General features: G+C 44.5%; 1 protein-coding gene across 1 annotated transcript in view; it reads left to right on the top strand.

The window, feature by feature from the left end:
* Positions 1-26,735, top strand: part of Dmrt1 (doublesex and mab-3 related transcription factor 1) — a 74,252-nt gene that overhangs the window by 30,696 nt on the left and 16,821 nt on the right. Inside the window, exon 3 of the mRNA XM_028764124.1 lies at positions 4,730-4,874. Coding sequence (XP_028619957.1) covers positions 4,730-4,874 — 145 coding nt within the window. The remainder of the gene's footprint in view (positions 1-4,729; positions 4,875-26,735) is intronic.

Below are 26,735 nucleotides of genomic sequence, written 5' to 3'. Positions count from 1 at the left end.
CATGTGTGTGGTTTGTGCCCATGTGTGTTGGTGCATGCATTCATGTGTACAAGCCTGTAGACCAGAGGAAGCTGTTGGATGTCCTATTCAGTCACACCCTGCTGTCTTCACTTGAGTCTGGAGGTAGGGTTTTGTCCAGGTCCTGCTCTCCCCACTCCCCAGCTAGCACTGGGGCTTACTACGGTTAATGTATTGGTAAGTACTCCTGGCCAGTTGTTTTTGTGGGTGCTGGGGATTTAAATGCAGCTCCTAATGTTTGCACAGCATGTGAACCTCCCTGCTGAGCTATCTCCCAGCCCCAGAGTCAGAATTTCAGATTGTGAATCAGACCGTGTACAAAGTTCTGTCTGAGTCCAGATGATTCTTTGTAGAATTTGCAAAGATGAGCTAGTCCTAGCTAGAGATCATTCCAGATCACCAGCCTGCTCTCTTTTAGGAGCCCCCTGGAATATACCAAGATCTTTGAGGTTTTAGGGAAAGGGAACATTTTCAATTCTACTTGGCTTTTTCTAACTAGCCACCTATTTTTGAAGGTAATTGTTCCCCTATTTCTGATTAACACCACCAGTGTCTTTGGTGCTTTAGACTGAGAGCCACAGTCAAAAAAATGAGCTTCCGTGTGTATTTATGCACACAGACACTCACATAGAGCAGTTCCATTTGGAGCTCTTACCTGTACCATGCACACTCTGCTCACTCTGATTTTGAATTGCTTTTTCATTGTTTTTGCTGATCCTGAAGACCCATGGGATGTGTGTCCCTTTCAGCTGTTGGAGGCTTATGAGTCACTGTCCATGTGCTTCAGACTTTGGAGACCTGGGGAAAGGCTTTCCCAGTGCTTTCATGGTCAGATTTGGTTCTGTGTTTCTAGATGACCTGCCGCTCACTTTGCCCTGGTGCATCCTGTTTCTTTCACTTCTTGACCTTGCTGAGATAAACCCATACCCCTTTCTACATTTATACCAGAAAAGCTCTGTCTACAGGAGTTCCCTTGGTTTTGCATGCACCTTTCTAGTGCTGTTCCTTTGGAGGTTACAGTGGAAGACAGCTGAGATGTATTGGTCTTAAATTACTGGTGTTCTGCCGATTTCCTTTCTCCCCCTTCTCTCTTCTTCCCATCCCTCCTGCTCTCAGGAGAGGAAGAACATCCTTTCCATGTTTGGACAGAGATAAACAGCTTGTGCTTTCTTCAGCATCTTGAATGTGGTCCTTATGGTGGGCACACTGGTACCCTCTCCACAGTGTCCTGAAGGTTCCCTCCCTGGATTCCCTCACAGGCATGGTGTCTGTCTCCTTTTGTCTTCTGGGTCATTCACTGTGGGCCAATAAGAGAAGAGGTGAGCACAGCGAGGAAAGTAACAACCTTAGAGGATCCTGAGGATGAGATGGAGACAGGCATTAGGGAGCCTTGGAGCACAGCCAAGGGGAATGCACCAGCACCACAGACTTGGCATTTGATCTCTTCTTGTTCTAGCATCTCTGAGATGTAGCATAATAGCAAATACTTTTAGCCTATACACCAAAAAAGAATTCTTTGCAGAGGGCAGCATGCAGTATGGAGGATGAACCAGGCATGCGTCGTCTCAGTAGGTGAATGGATGGCAGATGCTGGTTGCAGCCTTTACTCCATGCCCCCTGGAGACCTGAGCTTCAGCCTGAAGAGTTCTGCCTTCATTGTAAATGTGTTTCTGATGAGAAAACTAAAGTTTCGCCCCAAATGGTGATTTGGGAGCTTTAAAAATTGTAATCCGAGAATCAGGGTCCGGTGATCCCTGCAGTGAGTTGTGTTGTCCTATGGAGGACTCTTGGGACCACTGTTCTCTTTAATCTGAAGCTCCAGCTCTATGCTGCTGGCTAGACTAGCTTACTAACAGCTAGAGTGCTCCTTTTGAGCCCTTCCCCTGGAAGGAGAGTCCAGCTGTCTAGAAGATCGAATGCTTCTGTCTGAAGTGTTACTCAACAGTTGGCAAGTAGGATCCAAGAATGTTTTTAAAAAGGAAATGATAAAGCCAAACCCTCTTGAGCTTTCCTGAGATATCACTGTTACCATAGACAGGATGGTTTAGGGTGCATGAAAGGATTTTCAGATTTATTGCTGTGCATTTTCTCAGCAGTAAAACAAAACCCCCCAAGCTTCGAGGTTTCATCTGGAGTTAATGCTAACAGCGTGTGCGTTTGCTGCCTGCCTGGTTCCTGTCTGTGGGTCACACTCCAGTTCAGAGACTAGGGTGGATAAGAAGATGATAAAACATGCTAATAATAATAGCAAATAGAATTAATTGGAGTCTTGGATTTTTAGGTTTTGCTTGGTTTGTTTGTTTAATATAGAGGAACAAAAATAAAGTAAAATCTCAAAGAAACAAGCTAGCATTGCTTAACAGTGTGCACACGTGTGTGTGTGTGTGTGTGTGTGTGTGCGTACGCATGTGTGCGCTCGTGAGTGTATGTGTATAAGTAAGTAATATCACCCATTAACATAACTGAACAGTTCCCCCGTTTGCCACTGTGGCTGCCTTTCACCCAGAGGTGAGGGAAGGGCCTTCAGGGTATTAGATTAGTTTGGAACAGATTTCCCAACCTTGGCACAGTTGCTGTGTCAAGGTGTATTACCTGATTGTCAGGGGCACTGCCATGGGCCTTGTGGGCCTGTCTCTAATGCCAGTAGCAATCCTCTTTGCTCCCAGATGTGACAGTTGAACATGTTTCCAGATATCAAATCTCTCCCCTGGGGACGAGGTTGCCCCCAATTGAAAACTACTAATTTAAGATCAAATAAATTTCAAAGGCTCCATTATCCACTCATCTTGTCTAAGCCCAGAGTAGCAGGATTGTGTTACCTACCTATCATTTGTCTGTCTGTCTGTCTATCTAAAGTTAGAAGCAAGCAGGAAGTGACTTGGAGCTATTCCCAGGCCTTCTCAGGTGAACATCAACTCAGTGTAAACTTTGTGTTTTAGAGGGCTCTGTATTCTTAGAAACACAAACCCTTCCTCCTGTGCAGTTTTGTGAGTAGATGGTTATTTGTGGTAGTCTTATATTTTGGGGAGTTTAGCCTCTAATGGCTGGGCCATTATGCATTACTCTTTGATTTGGATGTAGGTGACATGGCTGATGACCTCAGCAAATTCACAGTTTAATAACCTCAGATGGAGTGTGCCCTTCTGTCTTCTTTTTTCCCCCTTTGGCTGGAAGTCTTCTGTTGTGATCGCAAGGATGTATTGGGGAAACAGTAGTTGAATACAAATAACTCAATTCCAGGTTTGAAGTAATCACAGTTTTTGATGCATTCCGGAAAGAGAAAGAATTAAATAGGGGATGATAAACGTGTGTGTTTTGAAACAGCACTCATTTTTCAGTGAGAGAGAATGTCATTTGAGAGAATGTCATTAGTTTGCATAGCTTTTTGAGTAGTGTACATTCTGGGATGGGGGCAACTGACCAATCCACTTCTCAGACTTTACCTTTTGAATATTTTTTCTTTTTTTTAATACATGGGATCTTGTTCTTCTCTGGTATATGGATACATATTGGTAATTTTAGAGTATTGAGTCAGTCTTGGTGACATGCTAGAATTACCTAGGGAGCTTTGGAAAGACCCAGGGTTTGGGCCATATTCCAGACCAAGTGAGCCAGATTTTCTAGGAGTAGGTCCAGAGCATCAGCTCCTTCCTTTATTCTAGTGAGAGTCAAAATTGAGAGCCAATCCACATATTTATAAATAAAGTTTTATTGGGACACAGTTGTGCCCATTCATTTGCTGTTGCCTAAAGATGCTCCCAGAAAACCCTGAATTATTCACTACTGGACCAGCTATTGTAAAATGCTTGCTGTCTCTTGCCTTAAAGTCACAGTGAATAGTCATTAACTATTTTAATATTTGTACATACTTCTATAGCAAAAGAAAAATGTAGCAGTTTGCAGAGCACATGGGATCAAGCCCTGTTACTTTGTACACAGGGAATATTGAAAACCACTTTGCTTGAAGAGCAGACTTGTCGGTATCATCAGATCTGAGGAAGATGTGACTAACTCAGGACTCAGAGCGAGGTGCCACTGTTTTACATGGGCATCTGTACTTGAAGTTGGCCCCTCAGTTCCTCCACTGCTCATTTTTCAGACTGACTAACTGACTCCTGTGAAGTCTGCAGCTTTAGTTTCAAGGCTGTTGGAGTTCTTACTGCTGAAGCCCTTACAGAATCAGGAAACCCTCCCCCTAATTTTTGTTAGGCTGAAGATGTGGCTCAGTGGATAAAATGTTTGCCTAGCAGACATGAGGATCAGAGTTCAGATGCGCAGTGTCTGCATATATAAGGGGCAGGCCTGAGAACCCACCTGGTTCCTCAGGAGGTGGAGCCAGAACGGTTGAGCAAGCTGGCCAGTTGGAGTAGCCACACTGGTAAACCCCGGGCTTAAGTGAGTGACTCTACTTCAGTATATAAGATGTACTGAAATATAGAGGTATGGAGTGTGTGACAGAGCAAAGCACCTTGTGGGGCACAGGAAGCAAAGACAGACAGACAAACACTGGGAGGGTCAAAGACAAAGTATTCCCTAAAGTCTGCCCCTCCGAGGGCCAACAGCCTGCTTCCTCCAGTTAGGGTCCATTTCCTAACATGTCTAGCAATTCTCAAGTTGGGACTATGGGGACCAAGCCTTGGACACGTGATCCTGTGGGGCACGTTTCACATTCAAACTATAGCAACGGTGTCTTTTAATTTTCCTTAAATAGATGAAGACCTCAGAGAGCCGCCACCCAGTGAGCTCCCAGTACCGGATGCACTCATACTACGGGCCTCCATCCTACCTGGGCCAGAGCATGTCCCAGATCTTTACCTTTGAGGAAGGCCCCTCCTACTCTGAAGCCAAAGCAAGTGGTAAGTTCTGTGGTGGGAGTCTGGGATTGGAATGGTACCCAGCAGGGAGCATTAGCTCTCTTTGGGCTTGGCTCACAGGCGCTGTGAGGGATTGGTGCTTTGTTTTGTTTCCTTTTAATTCTTTAAGACTGGCATACAACTCCTTCCAGATACCTCATTTTCATATCTACCCAGTCTCTTCCTCCCTCTTCCTCCTCCCTGTCCTTTGGAGTCCAGTTTATGTTATGACCTGCCCTGACGTGTGGTTAATAAACTTGGTATCACATCTTTAATGAAAGCTTACTTTCCTTCTCCAAGTAACAATCAAATACCAATAGCTTCTTAGCTTTGCACCCACCCACCTTCCTGGCTGGGATTTTGCTGACTTGAGCTAGCACAGGTCTTGTGCATGCTGTCAGAATTGCTGTGTGTAGTCCTCTGTGGAACTGCCTGCCCTGTTACATCTGGAAAGTACTGCTTTTCCTCAAGTCACTCTCCACCTCTGGCCCTTAAACTCTTCCACATAGACCACTGAGCCTTGAGGAGAAGGGATGTGACATAAATGTCTCATGTAGGATTGAGCACTCTAAAATCTCTTACTCTTTTCCTGGTGACCCGTTGTGGGTCTTTGTAGTAACTACCATCTGTTGCAAAGAGAAGCTTGTCTGATGAGGGCTGAGAGAGTTACAGTACAGCAGTAAGTCATTAGGAGTACTTTTAGTACTGTTTTCATTTAACAGGATAAGAGTAGTAGGCTGTCCTCTAGGGCCTCGTCGACAGTATCAAGTATGGGTCCTGTTTTGTGCTCTGGGTCTTAAATCCAATCAGAAAGTGATTGGTTACTTCCGTAACACACAGTTTTCCTCCTTTCCGAATACTTGTGATAACAATAGACTTCTGTTCCTAAAAATGTTATTTTCCTTTATTTTCTAATTAAAAATTCCTATGCCTGTTTTGCCTGCGTGTATGTATGGACACCGCCTGTGTGCCTGATGCTGGAAGAGGCAAGAAGAGGCCATTGGTCCCTTGGAACTGGAGTTGTGGTGGTTTTGAGCTACTTACTGTGTAGATTGTCAAACCTGGATCCCTCTGGAAGTGCTCTTAACTGATGAGCTGTCTCTCCAATCCCCCAAATGTTACTTTCTTGAGGAGCAGTGTGAAATAAAAGGCACATTATTTTTCCTATTGAGGATCAAACTCCAGAGAGCCTTGCTTATTCTGAGCAAAGGCTTTGGGAAGATACCCCAGAGACCAGGGACACTGAAGTAAATTTCTGTACATAAAATAGTTATTTCTCAAAGAGTCTTACTTTTAAAAACAAAAGTGCATTCATCTTTTAGGGAGGAATAAAGTTAACACAGTAAAACCTTTTTTAATACAATAGATCTGGGATTCTGCAGTAGCAATGTAGACAACTCTGATATGGCTGAAATAGAAACGACTGTTTAATGAACTGAACCCCTTTAAAATACGCAGTTCCTCAGCTTCGGTTTTAACCTTTTCCCCAGTAGTTATGCTAAGCGGATGGGCAGGTCTTTCTGGGCTGTGTTTCCAGAGCCTGTTTTTAAGTTACTTATACTTAAGCATCATTCTTTGGTTTAGGAACTCTAAGAGGAAACAGTAGAGGCCAGAAGTGTCGAGCAGGGCAGTGGTGACTGTCACACAAGAGATTGATGTAAATCAGTGGTATTCAACCTTCCTAAGGCTAAGACCCTTTATACAGTTCATGTTGTGGTGACCCCCAACCATAACATTATTTTTGTTGCTATTTCATAACGGTAATTTTGCTACTGTCATGAATCATAATGTAAATACCTATATTTTCCAATTGTCTTAGGTGACCCCCAAAGGGTCGTTTGTGACCGATAGGTTGAGAATCACAGATATAGACGTTTAGGCTTACCTTGTACTAAATGTAAGGGGATATTAATTCTCTAAATAACGTGGCTCTAGAGAAGGAATTTCTGTTTTCATTCTTTTTTATTTATAATATGTTTGGTGCACGGGGTAGGGAGAGGTGGGTGTGGAGGGGACTTTGTGGAGTCGGTCTCTTCTTTGGCTTGTACATGGCTCCAGGGATTGAGCTCAGCTCAGCAGCCAATGTCAAGGTGAGGAGCCTCCACCTACTGAGTCATCCATCTCCTGGGGAGCTGTGGCCAAAGCCTGACCTCACTTAGGAGGATCTGGGGGCGATTACTCAGGCACTGAGGACAGACAGCACTGAGTGAGTTTTGCCATGAGAGAAAGATGCAGTACAGTAGTCACTGCAAGGAGGAGATGAGGGAGCCTTCTCTCTTGTTAAAGAGGAGGATACTCCGCTCCAGGGAGAGACGCAGGGTATGTTTGGGATTTATCATTCTCCCATGGTAGTTAAGTGTATTATCAGCATTCTGGAGAGAAAGAGAACAGAGTGAATATGTATTAAAAGGTATTATTAGATTGGCTTACACAGTATGGTCTGGGTCATCCAGTAATAGTTGTCTTCATCCTGGGAGAAGCTGGGAACCAGTCCCTGCTTAGTCTACGAGGCTGGATGACTCAGCAGTTCTGGTCTAGTACTGAAACCCTCGAGGATTCCTGGAGAGCCACTGGTCTTCCATCCACGCCAGAAGTCCAGAGAAAAGGTGTTTCCATGTTAGCAAAGGTCAGTGGTAGTAGTTGCAGCAACTGTTGGATAGATGCACTCACTAGCAGGAGGTGAAGCTATTCTCTCAGACTTCCTTATCTCTGGGGAGGATCAACCCTCCTCAGTCAGCAGTTCTGGGAAATATTATTACAGACCCATCGAGAAGTGTGTCTTTTAGTTAGTTCCAGATCCACCTAAGATTAACCATCACAACAGGATCCAGGCCAGGGGCCTCCAGAGTGGCAGTTGGGGTGGGTTCCGCAGATGCTTTGCCTACTGGCTCAAGACGAGGGATAAAGGAATCGAGAATAAGGGGAGACTATAGCTACTTGACTGAGCAACCAGATGTCTAGCGAGCTTGTTGTCAAACTGGGCTTGTCCTTTTTCTCATTGTTTCGATAATTCATTTGCATCTCTCATAATCGTGAGGCATCCGAAACTGGACCGTGGGGGCATTGTGTATGTCACACTTAGAACTGTCACGCTGTTCTAAGTCACACTCAGAAGAGGAACCTCATATCATGAAGTGGTCATGCACAGTCTTCCTTTCCTAAGCCCCTGGTAACCACTAATCTGCTTTCTGCCTGCAGAGTGCTCCATGCAAATGGAGTAGGCTACACAGGGTGTTTTGTGTCTGGTTCTTTCTCTTAACCTCTTGCTCCCATGGTTAGTTCACATTTTAGCATGAATCAGGACTTCGTTCATTTTTATGGCCGAGTAATATTCTGTGGCTTGAATGTATTGTATTTCATTCATTCATCTTTTGATGGACACTTAGATTACTGCTGTCTTTGACTCTTGTGAATTGATAGTGCTGGCAAAATACTCACACAAAATCTATTTGGTTACTTGTTCTTAGTTCTTCTGGACATACACATAGAAGTATATACTAGTCAGCATTTGTTACTGTTAACAATATGACTAAATTTAGTAACCTTCAAGAGTGAAAGTTTATTTCTATTCAGGGTTTTGGAGACCCTTGTCTATCACTGAGTGGCTCACTGCTCTGGGTTTCTGGTTGGGAGGGGCACAGGGCAAAAGTACACAGTGGAATAAAACCACTGACTTCATCAGCCGGGAGACAGGGAGAGGCTAGGGTCCCAGTGATTTCTTCAAGGGTATGTTTCAGTGACCCAAGTGCTTCCCGCTGGGAATTGAACCTAAGGTCTGGCATACTCTAAGCAAGAAGTATATCACTGAGATGTACCCCCATCCATCTGTTTTGCTACAAGGTTTTGACAGGTAGCACAGGTTGGCCTTGTGGTAGCTTGAATATACTTAGCCCAGGGAGTGGCACTATTAGGAGGTATGGCCTTGTTGGAGTAGATGTGGCCTCACTGGAGGAAGTGTGTCACTGTGGGGGTGAGCTTGGAGACCCTCCTCCTAACCACATGGGAGCCAGTCTTCTGTTTGCCTTCGGAACGAGATGTAGAACTCTCAACTCCTCCAGCTCCATGCCTGTCTAGATGCTGCCATGTTCCCTCCTTGATGATAATGGACAGAACCTCCGAACCTGTAAGCCAGCTCCAGTTAAATGTTTTCCTTTATAAGGGTTACCTTGGTCTTCACAGCAATGAAACCCTAACTAAGGCAGGCTTCAGACCCAGCGAGTAGTCCAGTCAGGCTCTGCAACTTCCTCCAGGTTCTGTCACGTCGTAGTGCCAGTCTGGAGACTAGGCCTTTTAGTGTAGGTCCATCCTAACCATCCAGAGTAGAATTACTAGGTCCTGTGGGAGTTTCCTATTTAGCTTTTGGCGGGCACATTAACCTGATCTCATAGCAACTACCGTGTCTTATATTCCCACCAGTATATGAAGGTTCCCCTTTCCCCCGTATCCTAACCAACACAAACTTGTTTTCCAATTTTCTCAATTATGGCTCTCATAATTCATCTTTATTAGACTATAAAAGTATCTAGTCAAATAGATTAGAAACCTCAAGTAAATAAAGTGTAGGTCCTTCCGGACGGGTTGCTTGGAGATCACTGATTTGCCCTCCTGGAAGGCTAGTGTGCATAGAGCGTGGCCAGGTCATAGCAGCGCAGCACACGGAGGGTGCTTGGGAGGCGGCTGTGGGTGGGAACATGTAGGACATGATACCCACTTAGGAAGGGATGACATGGAGGTGCCACAGCAATGCCTCTGTTGGACTCGGTGTACGTGTGGCTACAGGTGGGAAGTAGTAAGTTTCGGGTAGTCTTAAAGGTCTGTATGTCTAGAATTGAGCCCTCAACCTGGATTAATAGGAGGATTTCTGGCCATTAGATAAAAAAATAAAAAATAAAAAACAAAACAACAACAACAAAAACAAAACAAAAAAACCACCATTCCTCTGGAACTTGAGAATGCAGTTCCTGTCTGCCAAAAGGAGTCATTTCCCTAGCCTGGCAGAAGGGACAGTGGCTATGTGACTTCTATCAACCTATCAGAGCCCATGTTGTCGTCCAGGCTCATGAGTGCCCACTTAACCATTTCAAAGTCAGGCTAGCACCCTGGCCCTTCTCACCTGCCCCTCCCCCTAAACTCTCTTTAGCTCACAGACTTCCCTCCCCCAGCAACTCATTCCCTTTATAACCCAGCTATTCTCTCTCTCCCTCCCCTCTCTTCCCTCCTCTCCCTCTCCTCCCCCCTCCCCTTTCTCCCACTTAGTCTCTTGCTACACTCTGTTCTATCCCTTGCTGTCTTGCTGTCTCCACCCTTGGCTTTCGCTTCCTTGCCACATCCAGCCTGCTTCTCTGTCTCTCTGCTCTCATATCTATAATAAAAACCACAGCCACAGCGCTCCTGCCTGCAGTTTCTTCACTGCACTCCCTCACATACGAGTAGCGAGTAGCGAGTAGCGGCTGTGAAGAGGCACTTTTTCTACCTGTTGCTTTCTTAAGTGAAAGCTCTTAGATGGCAGATTAGCACCTGCCTTGAGGTTTAGATCAACTGGGAAAGACAAACACACTTAGAAGATTTTGGTCTGCTTCTAGGATGATCTCAGTGCAGACAGAAGACGTGGTGCCCCAGGCGCCTGTGCATCCCCTGACACCGGGTGTCTTTCCTCCAGACTGCCAGACTGTAGGCAGAATGGCTGTGCAGCCACCTGTGTCGTGCTTAGTGTTCTGTGGTGGAGTCATACTTTGTCTCTGGGCAGGTGGGAGTGCAGAGGTTATGCCTCCATTTGGAAGCACCCTTGGACATCTTTGTCATGGGTGCCTTGTATTTGAGGTGACTGACTTGTGGTGAGCGGCTGTGGAGTGGTAGTGTAGTCTGCTTAGTTAAAAGGAGCCTGCGGATTGGCTGCTGTATAGCCCTGACAGCAGTGGTTTGTTCCCAGGATCTAGCCTCTTCCTCCTGCTGTGGAGGCTGAGGTCACGTGGATGTTGTGAGGTTTTGGCAGTGTGCATTGTGAAGAAGCTCAGCTCTGCTATAGATGGTGTGGGTGGGTGCTCAGAGAGGCTGCATGGGACGCTGTGAGGTTCTGATGGTTCCCTCCAGTGTCAAGAATTGCACACACAGTAAAAAGTGGCAGGTGTCATCACACCCAGTCCCCCCTGCAAGTTAGTGCTGGTGTTGCCAGCAGTTCTTGTTGTAGAAGAGAATGTTTTGGAAACACTGTCAGCCTGACTGAGTCCTACAGAGAGTGGGCCCAAGACTCTAAGGGCTGCTTTTGTCCTGTGTGCTTTGCCCTGAGCTCTGTGACCCAGTCTGCAGGAGGAAACACTGGCTCCTGTCTCATCTTCACTTGAGAAAGTGGAGCATGGTTTTAATCCCAGCACTCAGAAGGCAGAGGCAGGTAGATTCCTGAGATTGAGGCCAGCCTGGTCTACCGAATATGTTCCAAGATGGCCAAAGGCTACACTGGGAAACCCTGTCTCAGAAAACCAAAATAGAAAGGAAAGGAAGAGGAAAAGAGGGAGGGAGGGAAGGAGGAGGGAGGAAAGACAGAGAGAGGGAGCAAAGAAGGAAGGAAGGAGGAAGAGAGAGGGAGGGGGAAGAGATAGGGAAGAGGGGGCAAGGAGGAGGAGAGGAAGGGAGGGATGCGGACAGGCAGGCAGGCTGGCTGGCTGATAGTTCCATGCAGTGTTTAGAAGATGTTGGCACTGTGGGAAGTGGCTTGTTTGCCACATTTCAAAGAACAGAACACAGGGCCGATTACCTTACTTTCCTCATGTGCTCTTTTATTGTCAACTCTTGCTCTGAAGAAAGGTGGCACTGATCCCAGAAGAGACTAGAGCAAGTGGGGAGAGCTAGTTTGGGTCCTCAGCTCTGGGCCAGCAGTACAGTACTTGGTATCTTGGAGCTTCGGTTCCCTTAGCTGTCAGTAACAGCAGCGTACCTGTTGTCCCATAGGGATCCACAAAGAACTCTGTCCACCCTGACTCCCTGCTGTCCTGTCACATTCCTGTTGGCTCAAAGACCACCACCCTGCCTTTACACCTCTCTGTCAGCAGGTGCCAAGCAGCAGGCTATGCAAACCAGAGAATTGCTTTCATAAAGGAGGGCTTAGCTTTGGCTCAACAGGGGTCCTGATGGACCTGAGTGTATTTATATGATGTATTGGGGATTTCAAAATTAGTTAGACATTGTGGACTGATAAGTGAGGAGGATAGTGTCCACATTTTAAACACTTAAAAATGGTAGTCATTTTTAAATTTGAGAACAAAGTACATTGGCATTTCTTAATGAGTAAAAACTAGGTCAAGAGAAAGAGGCTATGGGGGTGGAGTGGGGCGGGGATCAGCAACTCCCAGAGAATATAAAGAACAGTATAGACTTGTTGGTGTGCTCTGGATGACAAGCAGAGCTGTTTTTATTCTGGTCTTTTTTCTTTCTTCATGAAATGCGGACCATGCAAAGGCAATCTGGACAAGATTGAGAGCTGTTCGCCCCCCAACATATTCTCTGTAAAATGCTGATGTTTAACAAAGCCACCATCAGGCTGTCATCCAGTAATGGTCAGTGCTTCTCAGGGACCTGCCTTGGGGAGGTCAGGATCTCTCCTGTAAGGCATGGAATCAGTCATCTCGACACTGAGCAAGAAATCCCAGGGTGTTTTCTCATGAAGGGGGCGGGGGTGGACTTCCAGGATGCTTCTTGTTCTCCTGAATGAATAAGAAGTTCACTCTCAGATGAGTTCAACTCTTGTCTGACCAACTTCCTCAGTGAGATGTTTAGGTTTGGGTAGGTATGGAGTACTACAGTGCTTGGCTGCACACACCATGGACTGTAGTACATAGACTCCTGCCTTTGGGAAACTTAACTTTCCAAACTTAATTCTTTTCATGAGCCTGGCTTTTGATTAAGAATGTAGCCCCATAAGAGACTCAGATGAGGCTTTACCAGTATTCCCACTTCCCGCAGTGGAGCTGGCAGGATCCTTGACTTCCTCTAAGCCTTGCCCCTAGTGTTTAAAAGCAAGGACCAGAATCCACTCTGACCTTGACAATACTTTCCCTGGCTGTTCTGTTCTTCCTCCCATCTCTTCCTGCTCTTGGGTTTCCCTTGTAAACATGTGTCACTTCTGCAGTGTCTGTAAGATAGTGCCCTATGCAGCTTATTGGTATAGCAGCTTACTGGTATGACTTAGTCATTATTATTCCCACTGTGTGCCAAATGAGGGCACCAAGGCATAGAGACAGTAGCCAAGAGGCAGGGAAGACGATAGGCTCTGGTTTCCACACGCCAGGTGTGGGAGCTGAGACATTGGTGAGTCCGAAGTCTCTCTGAAGCCTTCCTAGACAGACGATCTGCCATGTCTGTGCTTGAAATATGTTCAGAGAGATGATGGCTGTGGCGAGAGAGAACTTAGATGTGGCTTCAATAGTATTTCTATGGCTGTTGTAGTAGAATGTCTAGACACGGTCCCGTAGCACAGGTCTCTTTCAGAGGTACCCCCATCTAGAGGGTCCCCTCTGTCACCTCCCAGCACAAATCTTTAGTAACAGCCTGGAACCTGCCAGGAGGTCAGGTGAGGGCATTCTCTTGACACATACCGTAAAGCCACTTAATTTTGTGGTTCTGTTTGAATTTCCTTCTTACTTAACAGGACAGAGTTGAGCACAGTTCATATTTGATGAGGGCAGGAGTTGGAAGATTAGGTACCTAGTTACTATGTTAGAAATGATAGGTAATTAGAAATAGAAACACCACTAGCAATGTCCTTTGATCCTAAGCTAAGAAGTAGCCAGTTTACTATTCTATATGATAATACTAAATTTTTTATTTTTAGCTAACATGAGCAAATGTAGTTCAGTTTTCTCCAGTAAGAGTTTCATACTCATTTTTCACGTGCATGGATATCTGTGAGTGCATGTGAATTCATGGTATATGTGGACAGCATATGGTATCTTCACCATGAGGGTCCCCAAAATACGACTCAGCAAGCGTCTTCTCCCACTGAGTCATCTCGCTGGCCTGCCCAGATAATTTTTTCTAAAGACATCATTTTCAACCATCTTCGTGGCCTTTGGTGGCTCAAATGAATTGCTTCCTGCATCTTCAAGTTTCTCTTGGAAGCTTTCCATTTAGGGCACAGCACCCATCCCGTGTTTCCAAAGCCCTGAAGCTTTGGCCTCACTTGAATGTGGCTGCAGCCACTAAAGTTAGAGCAGCCAGATGTTCCTGGAGATGATGTCTCCATTTGAGTCTGATTTGAATCGGCGTGTGTCCTGCATCGCGATGAGTCACTCAGGAGTTTATTCTCCCTGCCCGGCTCTTTGGAGGCACGGCCCAGGCCAAGTACAACTTGAATAACCTTCAGGAAAGCTGTGCTGTCCTTCTGTCGGCTGCTGTCTTTGAAAATTGCCTGCAGAGTTAGTGAGCAGGAACAGTTAAGATTTACAAACAATGATGAAGCTTGTCATGCATCTTTCACCATCCATCACCCGGGTGCCGTGCCTGGGCGGTGAAGTGTTCTTCATAAAAACCAGCTCAGTGTGAAATACACCTCGCTGCAATGTTTACTGCTCTGAAGCTCGTCAGCGGCCCTTTATAGTAAATCCAGATTGCGATGTGACATTACAGTATATCATTGCCCGGCGCAGTGGGGTTTACACTGGGAATGAGTGCAGTGCACACCAGATGAGGTGTCCAAATTGAGTTATGTTAGAATTTGGCTGTTATATGGGGATAGCTTTTGTTTTCCGAACACTGAAAGTTAGCTTTATATGTATTTATATTTATATATAGGCATATACTTCCCATCCTGCACATATACACAGGATATACAGTATGTGCCGAGGTCAGCTTCCAAATGGGTTTCAGATGTAAAGAACAGTGACCGGATTTTATGTACCTTCCAAACCGTTGTTCATTGAACTTGGTGCAGATGGAATCTTTGTAGGGGAACTAGGGTTGATTCATTGAAGAAATCAGTTTGATCTTTCTGTATGTCAAATGATCATGTTTACCATCTTCTCAGATACAAACAAGGATCTGTCTTCTCTAGGGACTGTAATTGCCCACTGTAGTCCCCTTTAAGGGCCGGAAGAAGATCCCAGTTGTTGAACACCGCACTTATGTATACCTGGAGAATTCTCTGAAGTCATTCCCTTATCTACTATTTTTTTAGTGGGTATCAAAATCCCGGGGCTGCCTCTGTTATCTTGAGAGATGATGCTTCCAAATAAGAGATTTATGTTGTTTTAGCGTAAATCTGCGAAATAAAATACAGACTGGATTTATCGAGTGATCAGGTTTATTTACATTCGTCCTAAAGGCGCCAATATTAAAAATGAGCTCCATAAAAAATAATAATCAGAGATAACAGCAGCCCCTGAAGTCCCCCTGATCATCTGCTTAACACATATATTTTCAGATTCTCTGTTTTGCACAAGAGGCTGTTAGAACTCTCTGTGGTCTTTACCTGCTTAGGTAAAGCCTGTGTGGGGAGTCTGGGTTGATCCTACTTTCCCTTTAAATGACGGACTTAAGCAAGGGTCTCCTGGCCAGACCTGCTGCCTTTTGAGGTTGTAAAAACTATTTTGTAAAGTCTTTGTGCTCAAGACTGACTGTCCCATCTTTCTGAAGAAGCCTCAGGAAAACCCTGCCACATATGATGCTGGCCTGTGGGAACATAGAGGAGCCCACAGCCTGCCCTCAGCTTCCTGTGGAGGGAGCGACTGACCTCAAATACTGCAGTATACTTCTTGCTAAGATCATTGGGCCAGCAGGTAGGACGTCTTCCCGTGGATTTAGCGGGGGAAATGAACACCCAGTTAGTTTCAATTTTAAACAGTTAAAAAAAAGTTAGCTGTACTCATTTTCTAAATACTTTATTAGAGTAAAAAGTATTTGTTGTTTGTAAAATTTAAACTTAACCTGGGACCTTCTGCAAATCTCCCTCTAGCTGTTAGTGCCTTCTGAACCACTCTAGGAAAGGCAAACTAAGATGGTCTTTGAGGTTGAAATCGGTTTTATCCCTGTAAGGATAAGCCAGGAGGTGATGCTGATGTGGCTTGGATCAGTTTCCTTATTGGGCCAAAGCCATTCCAGGAGTTTCTCTATTAAGTTTCTGGATGGCAGTTCATCCTCAACATCTTAACTATATTGTTTCTGCTGCTGCTTAGGTAATTCACCGGCTGGACCAGGAACGTCATGGGAATCTTGTTTCTTCCTTCATCTTTTGTGGGTTAGACATGGGTGCAGCAGCAAATGAAACCTCACCCACTTTCATTAGTAATTACAAGGGAAGCCTGTGCTTCTGCATCTGCTGGTTTTAACAGTGGCTCTTGAAGTCACCCTGCCGTGGCAGTTCCTCAGTGTCCCTTCTGTAATCCTCAGAAAAGTGCCTCACCTCAATGAAAAGTAAATTCAGATCTGGTGGTGGCGGCACATGCTTTTAGTTCTTCCAGTACTTGGGAGGCAGAGACAGGTGGATCTCTGTTGGTGGCCAGCCTGGTCTACAGATTGAGTTCTAGGACAGCCGGGGGAAAAACCCTGTCTCAGGGAAAAGAAAGAAAGGAAGGAAAAATAAATTCAGTGAGCACCTACTGTGTGTCAGAATGTAAATTGAGTAAGCACCTACTGCATGCCTATATGCCTAGCATGTGCCCTAGATAGAGGGCCACAATGGTCTTTGAATGGTGGTAGGGTCTAGGACATGTGTCCCTTCCTACGTGCGTTAACAGCATTGCCTCTGTAGGATGTGAGACTAAGCATAGCCGGTGCCTGTGGTCTTGCTATTACTCTAGGATTAGCCCTGGTCTCCATGACCTCAGGACTGGTTTTCTTCTCTAGCTAGAGAAGCCTGGGTACCAGCCACACTGTGAAGTGTGCCGATGTACTGCCTTCTCCAGGCATGCTTTGATTCTGTTACCTGTGTGGCTATCGAGGGGGCTGGGGCTTGATTTATTAGTTTGTTTATAAGAGCTTTACTGAGATATATTTCACATTCCATAAAGTTCACCCTTTTAAGCTATTCAATTCAGTGGTTTTTAATATATCGGCAAAGTTGTGCAACCATTGCCACTATCTAGTTCCAAAGCATTCCCACCATTCCAGAAAAAGTTCCCACAGCCATTAGCAGCCACACTCCACGTCCCTCCCCCTCCCGCCCCTGTCCATAATCATTTGCCCAGTGTGGACTTTTTTTTTCCTTTTTCTTTCATTGTTGAGGAAGAAACCAAAGGCTCCTTGGTATGTTTGGCAAATGAATAATCCCTAGGCAAAATCCCTGGCCTTGATAGTTTATATGTATGGAACATGATAGTGTTTGGTCTTATGCCTCTGACTTACTTAAGCATGTTTTCAGAGCTTGCCTATAATGTAGCATGTTCTGAAGCTTCATTCATTTTTACGAGCAAGTAACACCTCAGTCTACAAACGAGCTTTATTAAATACAAGATTGAGAACTACTGTAGGACCCAGCAAAACAAGCCAGAACTTTCCGATCACAGGTGTGTTTTATCTCAGTAAGTTCCCAGAAGTCCCTTCTGCTGAACATCTGCACATATCCCCATATGTGCAGTGACCAGGGTCTGCTACATGAAACAGGCATATGGTGTGTATGGACCGTAGATGATCTAGGTAATATTGTTTCTGTCATCTGCTCAGGATGCTGTAACTAAATACCACAGATGGACGACGTTTGGCCCAGAATGTTTCCTCTCTGGAAGCCAGAAGTCCAAGATAACTTGAAGTTGGGGTTAGTTTCTGGTTCAGTCTATGTCCTTGGGATGCCATTGTGTTCTCACAGAGTCCTCCCCAAAATCTCTCAATCTCTATCTCTCTTTCTCTCTCTCTCTCTCTCTCTCTCTCTCTCTCTCTCTCTCTCTCTCTGTAAGAGACAGAGACATACAGACAGAGACAGAACAGTTCTGGTTTGATTTCTTAAGGGACCAGAGTCCCTCATAACTGACTTTATTTAACACTGCCCATGTCCCTAAGTCCTTCCCTGGTCTCAGTTCCACTGGGGGCTGGGACTTCACCAGCCTTGGAAGAGAAGGGAGCAGTCAGCTCACAGCACTGTTGGAGGCTTGCATGTCTCCATATGTCCTCTCTTTCTGATAAGGTTCTTAGGAAATAGACACTTAAGATTTAACGTGTCCACGGCTCAGTCTGTGCTCTGTACTTACTGCCTCATCTGTGTGTTTCCTTCTCATGTTGACATGCCCAGCCAGTGTCAGGCCCCAGGGCCAAGGGAATTTCTTGGGACCTGGGACTTTAATAATTATACTTCAGTCCAAGGGACATCATTTTTCTAGGATGTCTCCTCATTTTTGAGTTCCATTCCCCATAATTTGGAATCTTTTTTTTTTAATGTCTTAATTCAGAAAAGAAATTATGCTCCTCTGCTCTGGACAGCTTATCTGTGGTGTACTGCTGCAGGTACAAGAGTCTGCCCATTTTCCACACAAGTGTGTGTGTATGCATGTGTGAGTGTGTGTGTGTGTTTTCTAAGTGTGTGAGGAATTCAGGGGTCTCCTCACCAGAATGTCAATGCAAATGTGCATTACTTCTAGGAGTTGTGATGTGATTATGTGTGTGTGTGAGTGTATATGTGTGTGTGTGTGTGTGTAAGTGTATGTGTGTGTGTATGATATGATTGTGTGGTATGTGAGCGTGTGCATGATGTGTGTATGTGTGTGTGTGTGCATGTATGAGTGTGTGTGTATGATGTGATTGTGTGTGTGTGCATGTGTATGATGTGATTGTGTGTGTGTGTTGTAATCCAATCTCAGGTAGTTTGTTACAGCAGCCAAGAACAGAGTACAGTGAGCTCTGACTGCTCATCTGACTTTTCTCTCAGCTACTCCTTTCAACCAGAGACTCCAGTACAGAACCCCCTGCCTTCAGCTTCTCCTCCTTGACCTGCTACATCTAGGACAGTAGCTGGCCAACCACACAGGGCTCTGAGCTTTTAATTAAAGATCCAGTTTCTCTGTCACTCTAGCCGCATTTCAACTGCTCACTCAGTAGCTACTCTTTCCTTGAGATGATACTGAGGGAAAGTAGAATTTTTCTGTCATCCCAGAGGGTCCCATTAAATAGCACTTTGGAACTTTTATTCTGACAGAAAGAATAACTTGAGAGTTTAAAGCAGAGACAAAGGCGTGAACACAAGTACCATACGTTGAACAAATACCATTTAAAAGTCTTAACTTTTGTAGGCACAGCAGTCCTTACTCAAATAGCCCGTCGGGCTGAGCAGGTGTTACTGACAGATGCATTGAGTGGGTGCTGACAAACACCGACTGATCCTCCGTCCGCACCTGCAATGCACACTTTTTTCTACTTTAAATAGATGGAAGGTGCCTAACGTAAAATGTGGTTGATCCTGGTCCAAGAATGAGTGCTTGCCCGGGGTGGAAAACTTGCCTTGTAGCCTTGGGGCAGCACATTAGCCTTGGGGACTTGGCAAGTGTTGCTGTCATTAAAGCCAAGGTTGGGAAAGTGGCATTCATCACTATCTGATACATGACTGACGTGTGTTCTCCTGTTCCGTGGGTTGCTGCTCCACTGGGTTGTGTGTGTCTTGATGCAAAGAAGGTTTTTACATTTCGATAAAATCCAGTTTGTTCACCTTTCATCTGTTGCCTGTGCTTTGATGCCACCTCTGAGAGTTGCACAATCCAGTGGCAGGAAACTTTCTCTGTCCTTTAAGAGTTTTCTGGTCTTAGCACTTCTATTTACAGCAGGTATTTGATCCACTTTGAGTTAATATTGCCTTGTGGTATCTAGGTAACTGTCTACCTCTGTTCTCTACTGGGTGGATCCCCAGTGTTCCCAGCGTGGTTGTGGATAGGGCTGCCCTTCCTCTCAGTGATCAGCCTCTAAACCAAAGATGAAGGTAGCCTGGATCAGAGCAAGTTCAATGCCTGGTCCTCTTTCTGTGACCGGATGAGAAACACCCCTGCTAAGTATCTTGGTTTTCTATTCCTTTGTCTGCTTGTCCTCGCCATTTACCCCAGCTGCCTTTTCTCCTATTGCTTACAGTTTTGAGGTAAAGAAGACAGATAATGAGAGGAAGGAATCCTTCCCTTCAGGGTAGATAGCAGACTAGCAAAATACTGGTTTTCAAAATTTCCAGTTGGAAGTATATTTTTCTATTTGAAAGCGATAGATACTGATTTGTTTAAACCGTCATCTTAAGAGTCCTCTCAAGTGACTTATGTACGTGGTAGGATGCTGCCTCTCTAGGTGAGCTGTAGTAACAGAGCCTGCTTTCCTCCCTGCCCCACAGGAATGCCACTGAGGAAAGAGAGGGGCGGTGGTAAAGCCTGTCTGGCTGTAGCCTGACATCTTCCTCGTCAATCACCCTGTAATGTTTACAGAAGCAAAAAGTCAATGCTTAGTTGTTTTAATTTGCCACACTCTGGGGCTGAGAGAGTGATTGCCGGAGGGGACAGTTAAGTGGCTTGTGCTCCTTGTCAGCCTTGTGTCTGATTCCACGCTAAGTATTTTCTGATGAGCAATAGATTAGGTTAAATACTGCCTAATTGCACCTTCCGCATACCACTGTCGCCACGCCTTGTACAACATTTCTATCAGCACTTGCCTGAGGCTGTGAGGGTTTATGCTGCAGAGAGTCCTGAGTACTCATCTTCATGGATCAATGTCCAGTTTGGAAAAGCAGTTGCCACAGCATTCACTGGTCCATAATAAATGACACCCTCTCCAGACTCATTGGAGTAAGCCAAGACTGGACTCATTGGAGTAAGCCAAGACTGGTCTGTCCGTTCAAGTGAGCCTTTGAGTATACACTACTTGTTTTGTTTATCAAACCAAAAGCTTGTCTCCAGTGAATGGAGGCAAATGTTTTGTTTTTTTAATTCCTGTTAACAGTATATTGCTGCTGTTAAGCCAGAGAGGGAATTCTGTCTAGTGAACTGCAGAAGTTGTTCCCCTGAAGTTATACAAAAGTAATTTTCAAGGTTAGAGACACAGTCATAATCTCACTATACCTAGATGTCAGTCTGTCCACTGTGTGTCTCAGCTACTCAACTGTGTGCCTGCCCAGTGCACTGGGCTTTTAACAATAGTAGTTTGTACTTCTGAGTGAAACTAGATTGGAAGCAAAGAAGCCCAGTTTTGGAAAAGTATTTCTCTTCCGATTGCTTGGCTGCAGTCACGGTCTTAGGAAGGGTGGATGCTGCCCGGTGTGTAGTTAGAAATCTCTGGGAATAACTGCATTCCTTTTGCAGATTTGACTGACCAAACGTCTTACCCTCATTGGCCAGACAGAGTCAGATACGGTGGCTCTGGTATGAAATAGCCAGCTCACATTAAATGCTCCATAAGAGCTCACTCGTGGTTTTCTTTTCCTTTGGGCCTCTCTCTATGAGCTGGACCACTGTCTGTCACTGACAGTTTTTCCCATGGCTTGCTCTGCTATATTAGTGTCTCTTATAATCCCTGTTAATATCGGCAAGAGGGAACAGCATGCTGGCCTAAAGATAGACTTTTTTTTTTTTAAGGTGAAATGGGAAATAACCCAAAGGCCGGTTCACAAACAAAGAAATAAATAAAAGGAGTTGCACACGAATAGTGACTGTTATTCAACCTTAAAGGAAGGACATGCTGAGACACGAGACATCATGGAGGAGCCTCAAGGCATTATGCTAAGTTAAAAAAAAAAAACAATCACAAAAGGCAAATACCGCTCAATTCCAGTTAGACGTGAGACCATAGACACTCAAAATGATCACAAGGGACCAAGGACAAAAGAGAATGGAGATTTCATTACTTGGTGACAACTGTCATTTCAGGGTGGAAAGATGAAAGGGTCCAGGAGCTAGAAGGTGATGTGGTATAGAAAAAAGATGTGGACACCACACCTTCAAAAACAGTGAAGAGGGAGCTGAAGGGATGGCTCGGTGGTTTAGAGCACTGACTGCTCTTCCAGAGGTCCTGAGTTCAATTCCCAGCAACCACATGGTGGCTCACAACATCTGTAATGGAATCTTATGCCCTTTCTGGTGTGTCTGAAGACAGCTACAGTGTACTCACATACATAAAATAAACAAATAATTCTTTAGAAAAAAACAAAAACAAAAAACAGTGAAGAGAGTAAATTTTATCTGCATTTTACCACAGTGAAAAATTGGGGAAGTAGAGGAGATTTCAAGACAGCCTAATGCTGGGTAGTGGTAGCACACATCCTTAATTCCACCACGTGTGAGGCAGAGGCAGGTAGATCTCTTAGTTCAAGACCAGCCTGACCTACAGGAAAAGTTCCAGGACAGCCTGGTCTACAGAGAAAGTTCCAGTACAGCCAAGGTTACACAGAGAAACCATGTCTTGACAAAAAAGAGAGAGAGAAAAGAAAATTGTGAGAAATGTGGACAAAACTTTTCCTAAGAAGATGCTATACACGTACACTCCAGATACGGGACCCACAATAGACGAAAGTACGGATACCACCTAAGTCCAATTTGGTGAGTTAATGAGTTAATTGGTTACTTTATAGGAATATGGGTGGAGCAGAAATGACTCAAAGACAGCTGTATCACCAAAGCTCCCCCCCACATAAAACATAAATATTAATATATTTTATTTAAAAATATATATGCCAAAGTATACATTGTTATCAAGTACATCTGCTCGAGGAGAGGATGCGTTTAAAGGCATTGATGACCTTTGGGAAATGTGGACGCCTCAGGGACATAAGCACTGAGTTGTGACCAACTTACTTCATGTTCTTTGTGGGAGGTAGGCTTCCGTACTGATGAGGAGCGATGAGCTGGGCTTTCCTCAGACCTGGCTGTCAGTGGCCTCATGACCTTCAGTGATTCCTCACCCTCCCTGAGCTCTGGTTTTCCTGGTCTAGGTTGGAGCTGGTAGTGTGCCTTTCCTTTCGTCTCTGTTGCTTAAGTAGACTCTTGCATGCAGAGGGCTTCTCTTGGTGCCGGGCTCATTTTCCTTACTTTCGTTGGCAGCAAAGAATCCATGATCTGTGGCCTTAAGCTCCCTGACCAAGTAAGTTTGAGCTGCCAAGTTCTTCAAGATTACAGTTGACAGTGCTCCGATTCCAAGAGTGATTCCAGGAAAAAGACTGGGGGATTAGTGGTGTTAAACTCACTAATGTGAGTTTTCTGTCCAGAGTCCTCACATGATCAGTACACACCTGCATGCATACAGGTATGTACACACACACACACTCTCTCTTTTTCTGACTTCTAGTAGCCCAACTCTTCTGCCCCTCCTCCTTTGGGAGAAAACAACTTGATAAATAATGTGGTAAAGTAACATTGATTTTGTGTCTTGCGCTTCTTGACTATCTGCATTTTAACATGGGGGCCAACGTTTATTCTGAAGAATTGAATGTTTAATGATGGAATTTCTGATATTTAGGTTCTTGGGTGGCTGGCACATTCTGAGGCTAGAATCTTGCTTCTAACCTCAAATTACCCTTTCATAAGCCCCCGACTCTTTGGTATGCAAACCTGATCTTTGGTTTTGGAAATCCTTTTATTCTGTTCTATTCATTGCTTATTTCTGTGTTCTGCTACATTCTCAGGTGCTTATGATGCTAGACGACATGCCTGGAACACACTTCCTCTTCCATGGTGTTCTGAGCACACATTTATGCCTTATGTTTTGATACAGGTATGCAAGGTTTGTGACCACTTAGTAGGCTCACAGGATGGCCTAGTAAACTGAAATTGCCACCTAAAACATGCATCCCCAAGGGGCAACTACTAAGGAATTGTCTGGGTCTGTGTTGTATAAAGAGAGACTGTATTCAAACAGATTCACTTCAAATTTTAGTTAGAACTTTTTTTCAGTATAGCGTTTTTCATAACCTGAAGGTTTATGGTGGTTCCTCTTAACAATACAGCTAAGTGGTAGGTTAGTGACTTTTTTCATAATAGTTTGCACCAACAATTTCACCTCAAGGTGAAACTTGCTACATAGCTTTCATAATTTAAACTTATTTAAAAAGGACCTTTTAGAAGTGGGAGAGATACCTAAGGAGTTAAGAACACTTGTTGCTCTTGCTGGAGTTAACTTCCTAGTTCACAGTCATCCATAACTTCCATTTCTAGAGGACCTGATACCCTTTCCTGACCTCCTCAGGCATGAAACAAGCTTTCAGTGCACATACATACATGTGGACAAAATATACATAAAATGAATATCTAATTTTTAAAATAAAAACTTTGAAAAAGCACTTTAAAAATCAAGTTTAATTTTTAAAGAGAATAATGTCTAAAGTAAGTCTTGGGCTGGCCATGGCTCAGTGGGTAAAGGCCCTTGCCACCGAGCCTGTCAGCCTATGTGTGATCCCTGAAATACATGTGGAGTGAAATGACTGTAAGTTGTCCTCTGACCTTCGTGCATAAGTCACGGTGCAGGTACACACAGGTAAATAAATAAACAATAAAAATGTTATAAGTCTTTCTTGGAAGCTAGCTTTTAGAAACATATCTCTGAATGCATATTTTTATTTTTCCTTAAATGTACAGTTTTGATTTTATTTTATTTTATTTTACTTTTGCTTTTGTTTGTTCTCTGACTCCCCACTGTTTGGTTTTCAAAAGAAAACCAGTCGTTGTTGCCAGCTATAGTCTTGGTGTTAATAATGAGTTGGGTTATCTTTCTGACCACCTTATTGAAGCTGAGTTCTTGATGTAGCCCGTCCCAGGCTTTCTGCTGTGATGCTGCACACAGGCTTGTATTTCTGCAGAAATTCAGTCTTGGATTTTTTAACGTAAGCGGTATTGTAGGAAGCATATGGCTTCCCACTCTTTTTCCAGTCTAAAGTGGATCTTAGGGCTCCTTCATGCTAGTATAAGTAGGTTTTCTCTGTTTTCCTTTTGTTTTTTTTTAAACTGGTATACTAATAAATAGTTCAGGCAGTTTGGATGAAAGATTATTTAATGTCTTCATTTTGAGTCTGCCTTCTTAGGTCCTGTATTTGTTTGTTTGTTTGTTTGATATTGCAAACAAATGCTGAACTTGTCCATGTCCAGATGTGCTGGTGTTTTCTGTGGAGATATGAAAAGGGTACATTTCAGAGAATGTCTACCTTTCAGACCGTGTTAAATGCTGCTAAATGAACCACAAGACCCAGCTTGCATTTGTAGCATGTTCCCGGCAATGGCGGTTTTCCCAACATCTACATTTTTTGTCTGGCTGAAACATAGAGTAAAACTTTCCTTTCCACCAGTCGGATGTTTGAGGAGGGTCCCACCAAGCAGTGGGCAGTGCCTGAAGTGTTGGATAACTGGACCATTTTCTCCACCACTACTCCAGCCTCACCTTGCAAGAAAAGGTTACAGGCCAAGGCCCTCCAGCATATTTTGCATCTACCTAACAGCCATCTTGCATCAAATCCCCATCGATCTCTGCATAAAAATACCATCTCTTAGGGCTGCAGAGATGATTCTGTCACTAAAGTACTTGCTTTGAAAGCCTGAGGACCAGAACCCAAGGGGAAAAAATAACTCCTGTTTTTGCTGTGTTTGTACTCCTGTCACTGGGAGGCAGAGACAGTGATCAACTGTTGGTCAGTGAGTCTCAGTGATCAACCAACTTTGCCTAAGTAGGAGCTTTAGGTTTTAGAATAAACTAAAGTGGACAGTGCCCGAGGAATATCACCAGAGGTTGTGCCCTGTCCCTTACATGTATGTACTTGCATACTTGTGCACACAAGAGAATTATTCTGCTCTTTTGCCCATATAGTATGGCAAAACCTGTGTCTACAATACATGCTGTCTGCTTTGTAGGAAAGATGGGAAGACATGTCTTTTCGGTGCTGATAGGAGTGTCTATTCACTGTGTCCATTGAGGCTACACTGGACAATCACCAAGACTCACAAAAGAGCAGCCATTGATGTCCTTGCAAGATCTAGACTCAGGCTAAAGCATCAAGGTCCTAAAGAAACAATCACGTCCTGGCTGCTACCGATCAGATTTCAATCATTGCGAGGCCGAGGCTGTCATTCTGACCTTGGTAGCAGGCTTTCTACTCCAGCCCAGAGGTGGAAGAATTGAGCCTCATCCCATGTAGCAGTGTGTCCCAGTGGTTGGAAAGTGGTCAGCCTGCTGTTGACAACAGGAAACGTTAATATCTGTTAGAAATGGAAAGGTCTTCATTTCTTGCTTCAGAAGTAGTCACTTGATGCTAAATTACCCAACTCTTCCTTTGTACTCCATTAAGCCTGACTTTGAACAGGTGCTTAAATCACTGGGGCTGAGCAGAAATGGGGACCCGAGAAATCGGCACATGAAGGAATCTAAGTTCTAGAAGAGAAAGAAGTTAAGGTTTCTGAACTCAACCCCTCCTCTTTACAGCTCGGGAAAGTCTGGGGGCCCAAAGAAGGTATCACAGGGGGTCAATATAGTTCTTAGAGACACTGCCCGAATCCAAGAGTTTATTATCATGTTTTTAACCATTTCCTGTCAGTCAGGTTTTTTTTTTTTTTTAAAGTTGCAGCCTGAGTTGGAACTCTGTGTTAGCTTCGTTGATTGATAGATTCATCCCCACAGTGGACCTGCCAGCAGTAAACGTTTCTGTTAGATGTATCAGGAGTCGATACTGCTGACCGAGGGTGCTGAAGCCTGCTGGGGTGAATTGGTTCATTTTTCATTGTCTCTACCCTGGCATCATGGCAGGTCACAGGAGGTGGAGTTGGGTAATTACTTACCTACCCTGTAAACATACCTGCTTGGCTCTGTGCAGCCAGGCCTGTGCAGCCAGACACTCTGTGCTTTGGAAGCTCCAGTGAGGTGTAAAATCTATGGTGAGAATCCTGCCAGGGGTCCACCTAGTCCCTGCCTGCTAGCTAACTCCTCCCTCCATTCTACCTGGTGTGGTTTCCTCCT

The sequence above is a fragment of the Grammomys surdaster genome, unplaced genomic scaffold (assembly GCF_004785775.1).
Source record: "Grammomys surdaster isolate TR1022 unplaced genomic scaffold, NIH_TR_1.0 141, whole genome shotgun sequence".
NCBI classification, from domain to species: Eukaryota; Metazoa; Chordata; class Mammalia; order Rodentia; family Muridae; genus Grammomys; species Grammomys surdaster.
Note: the sequence above shows the minus strand (reverse complement) of the source record. Positions and strands in the feature narration are given on the sequence as shown.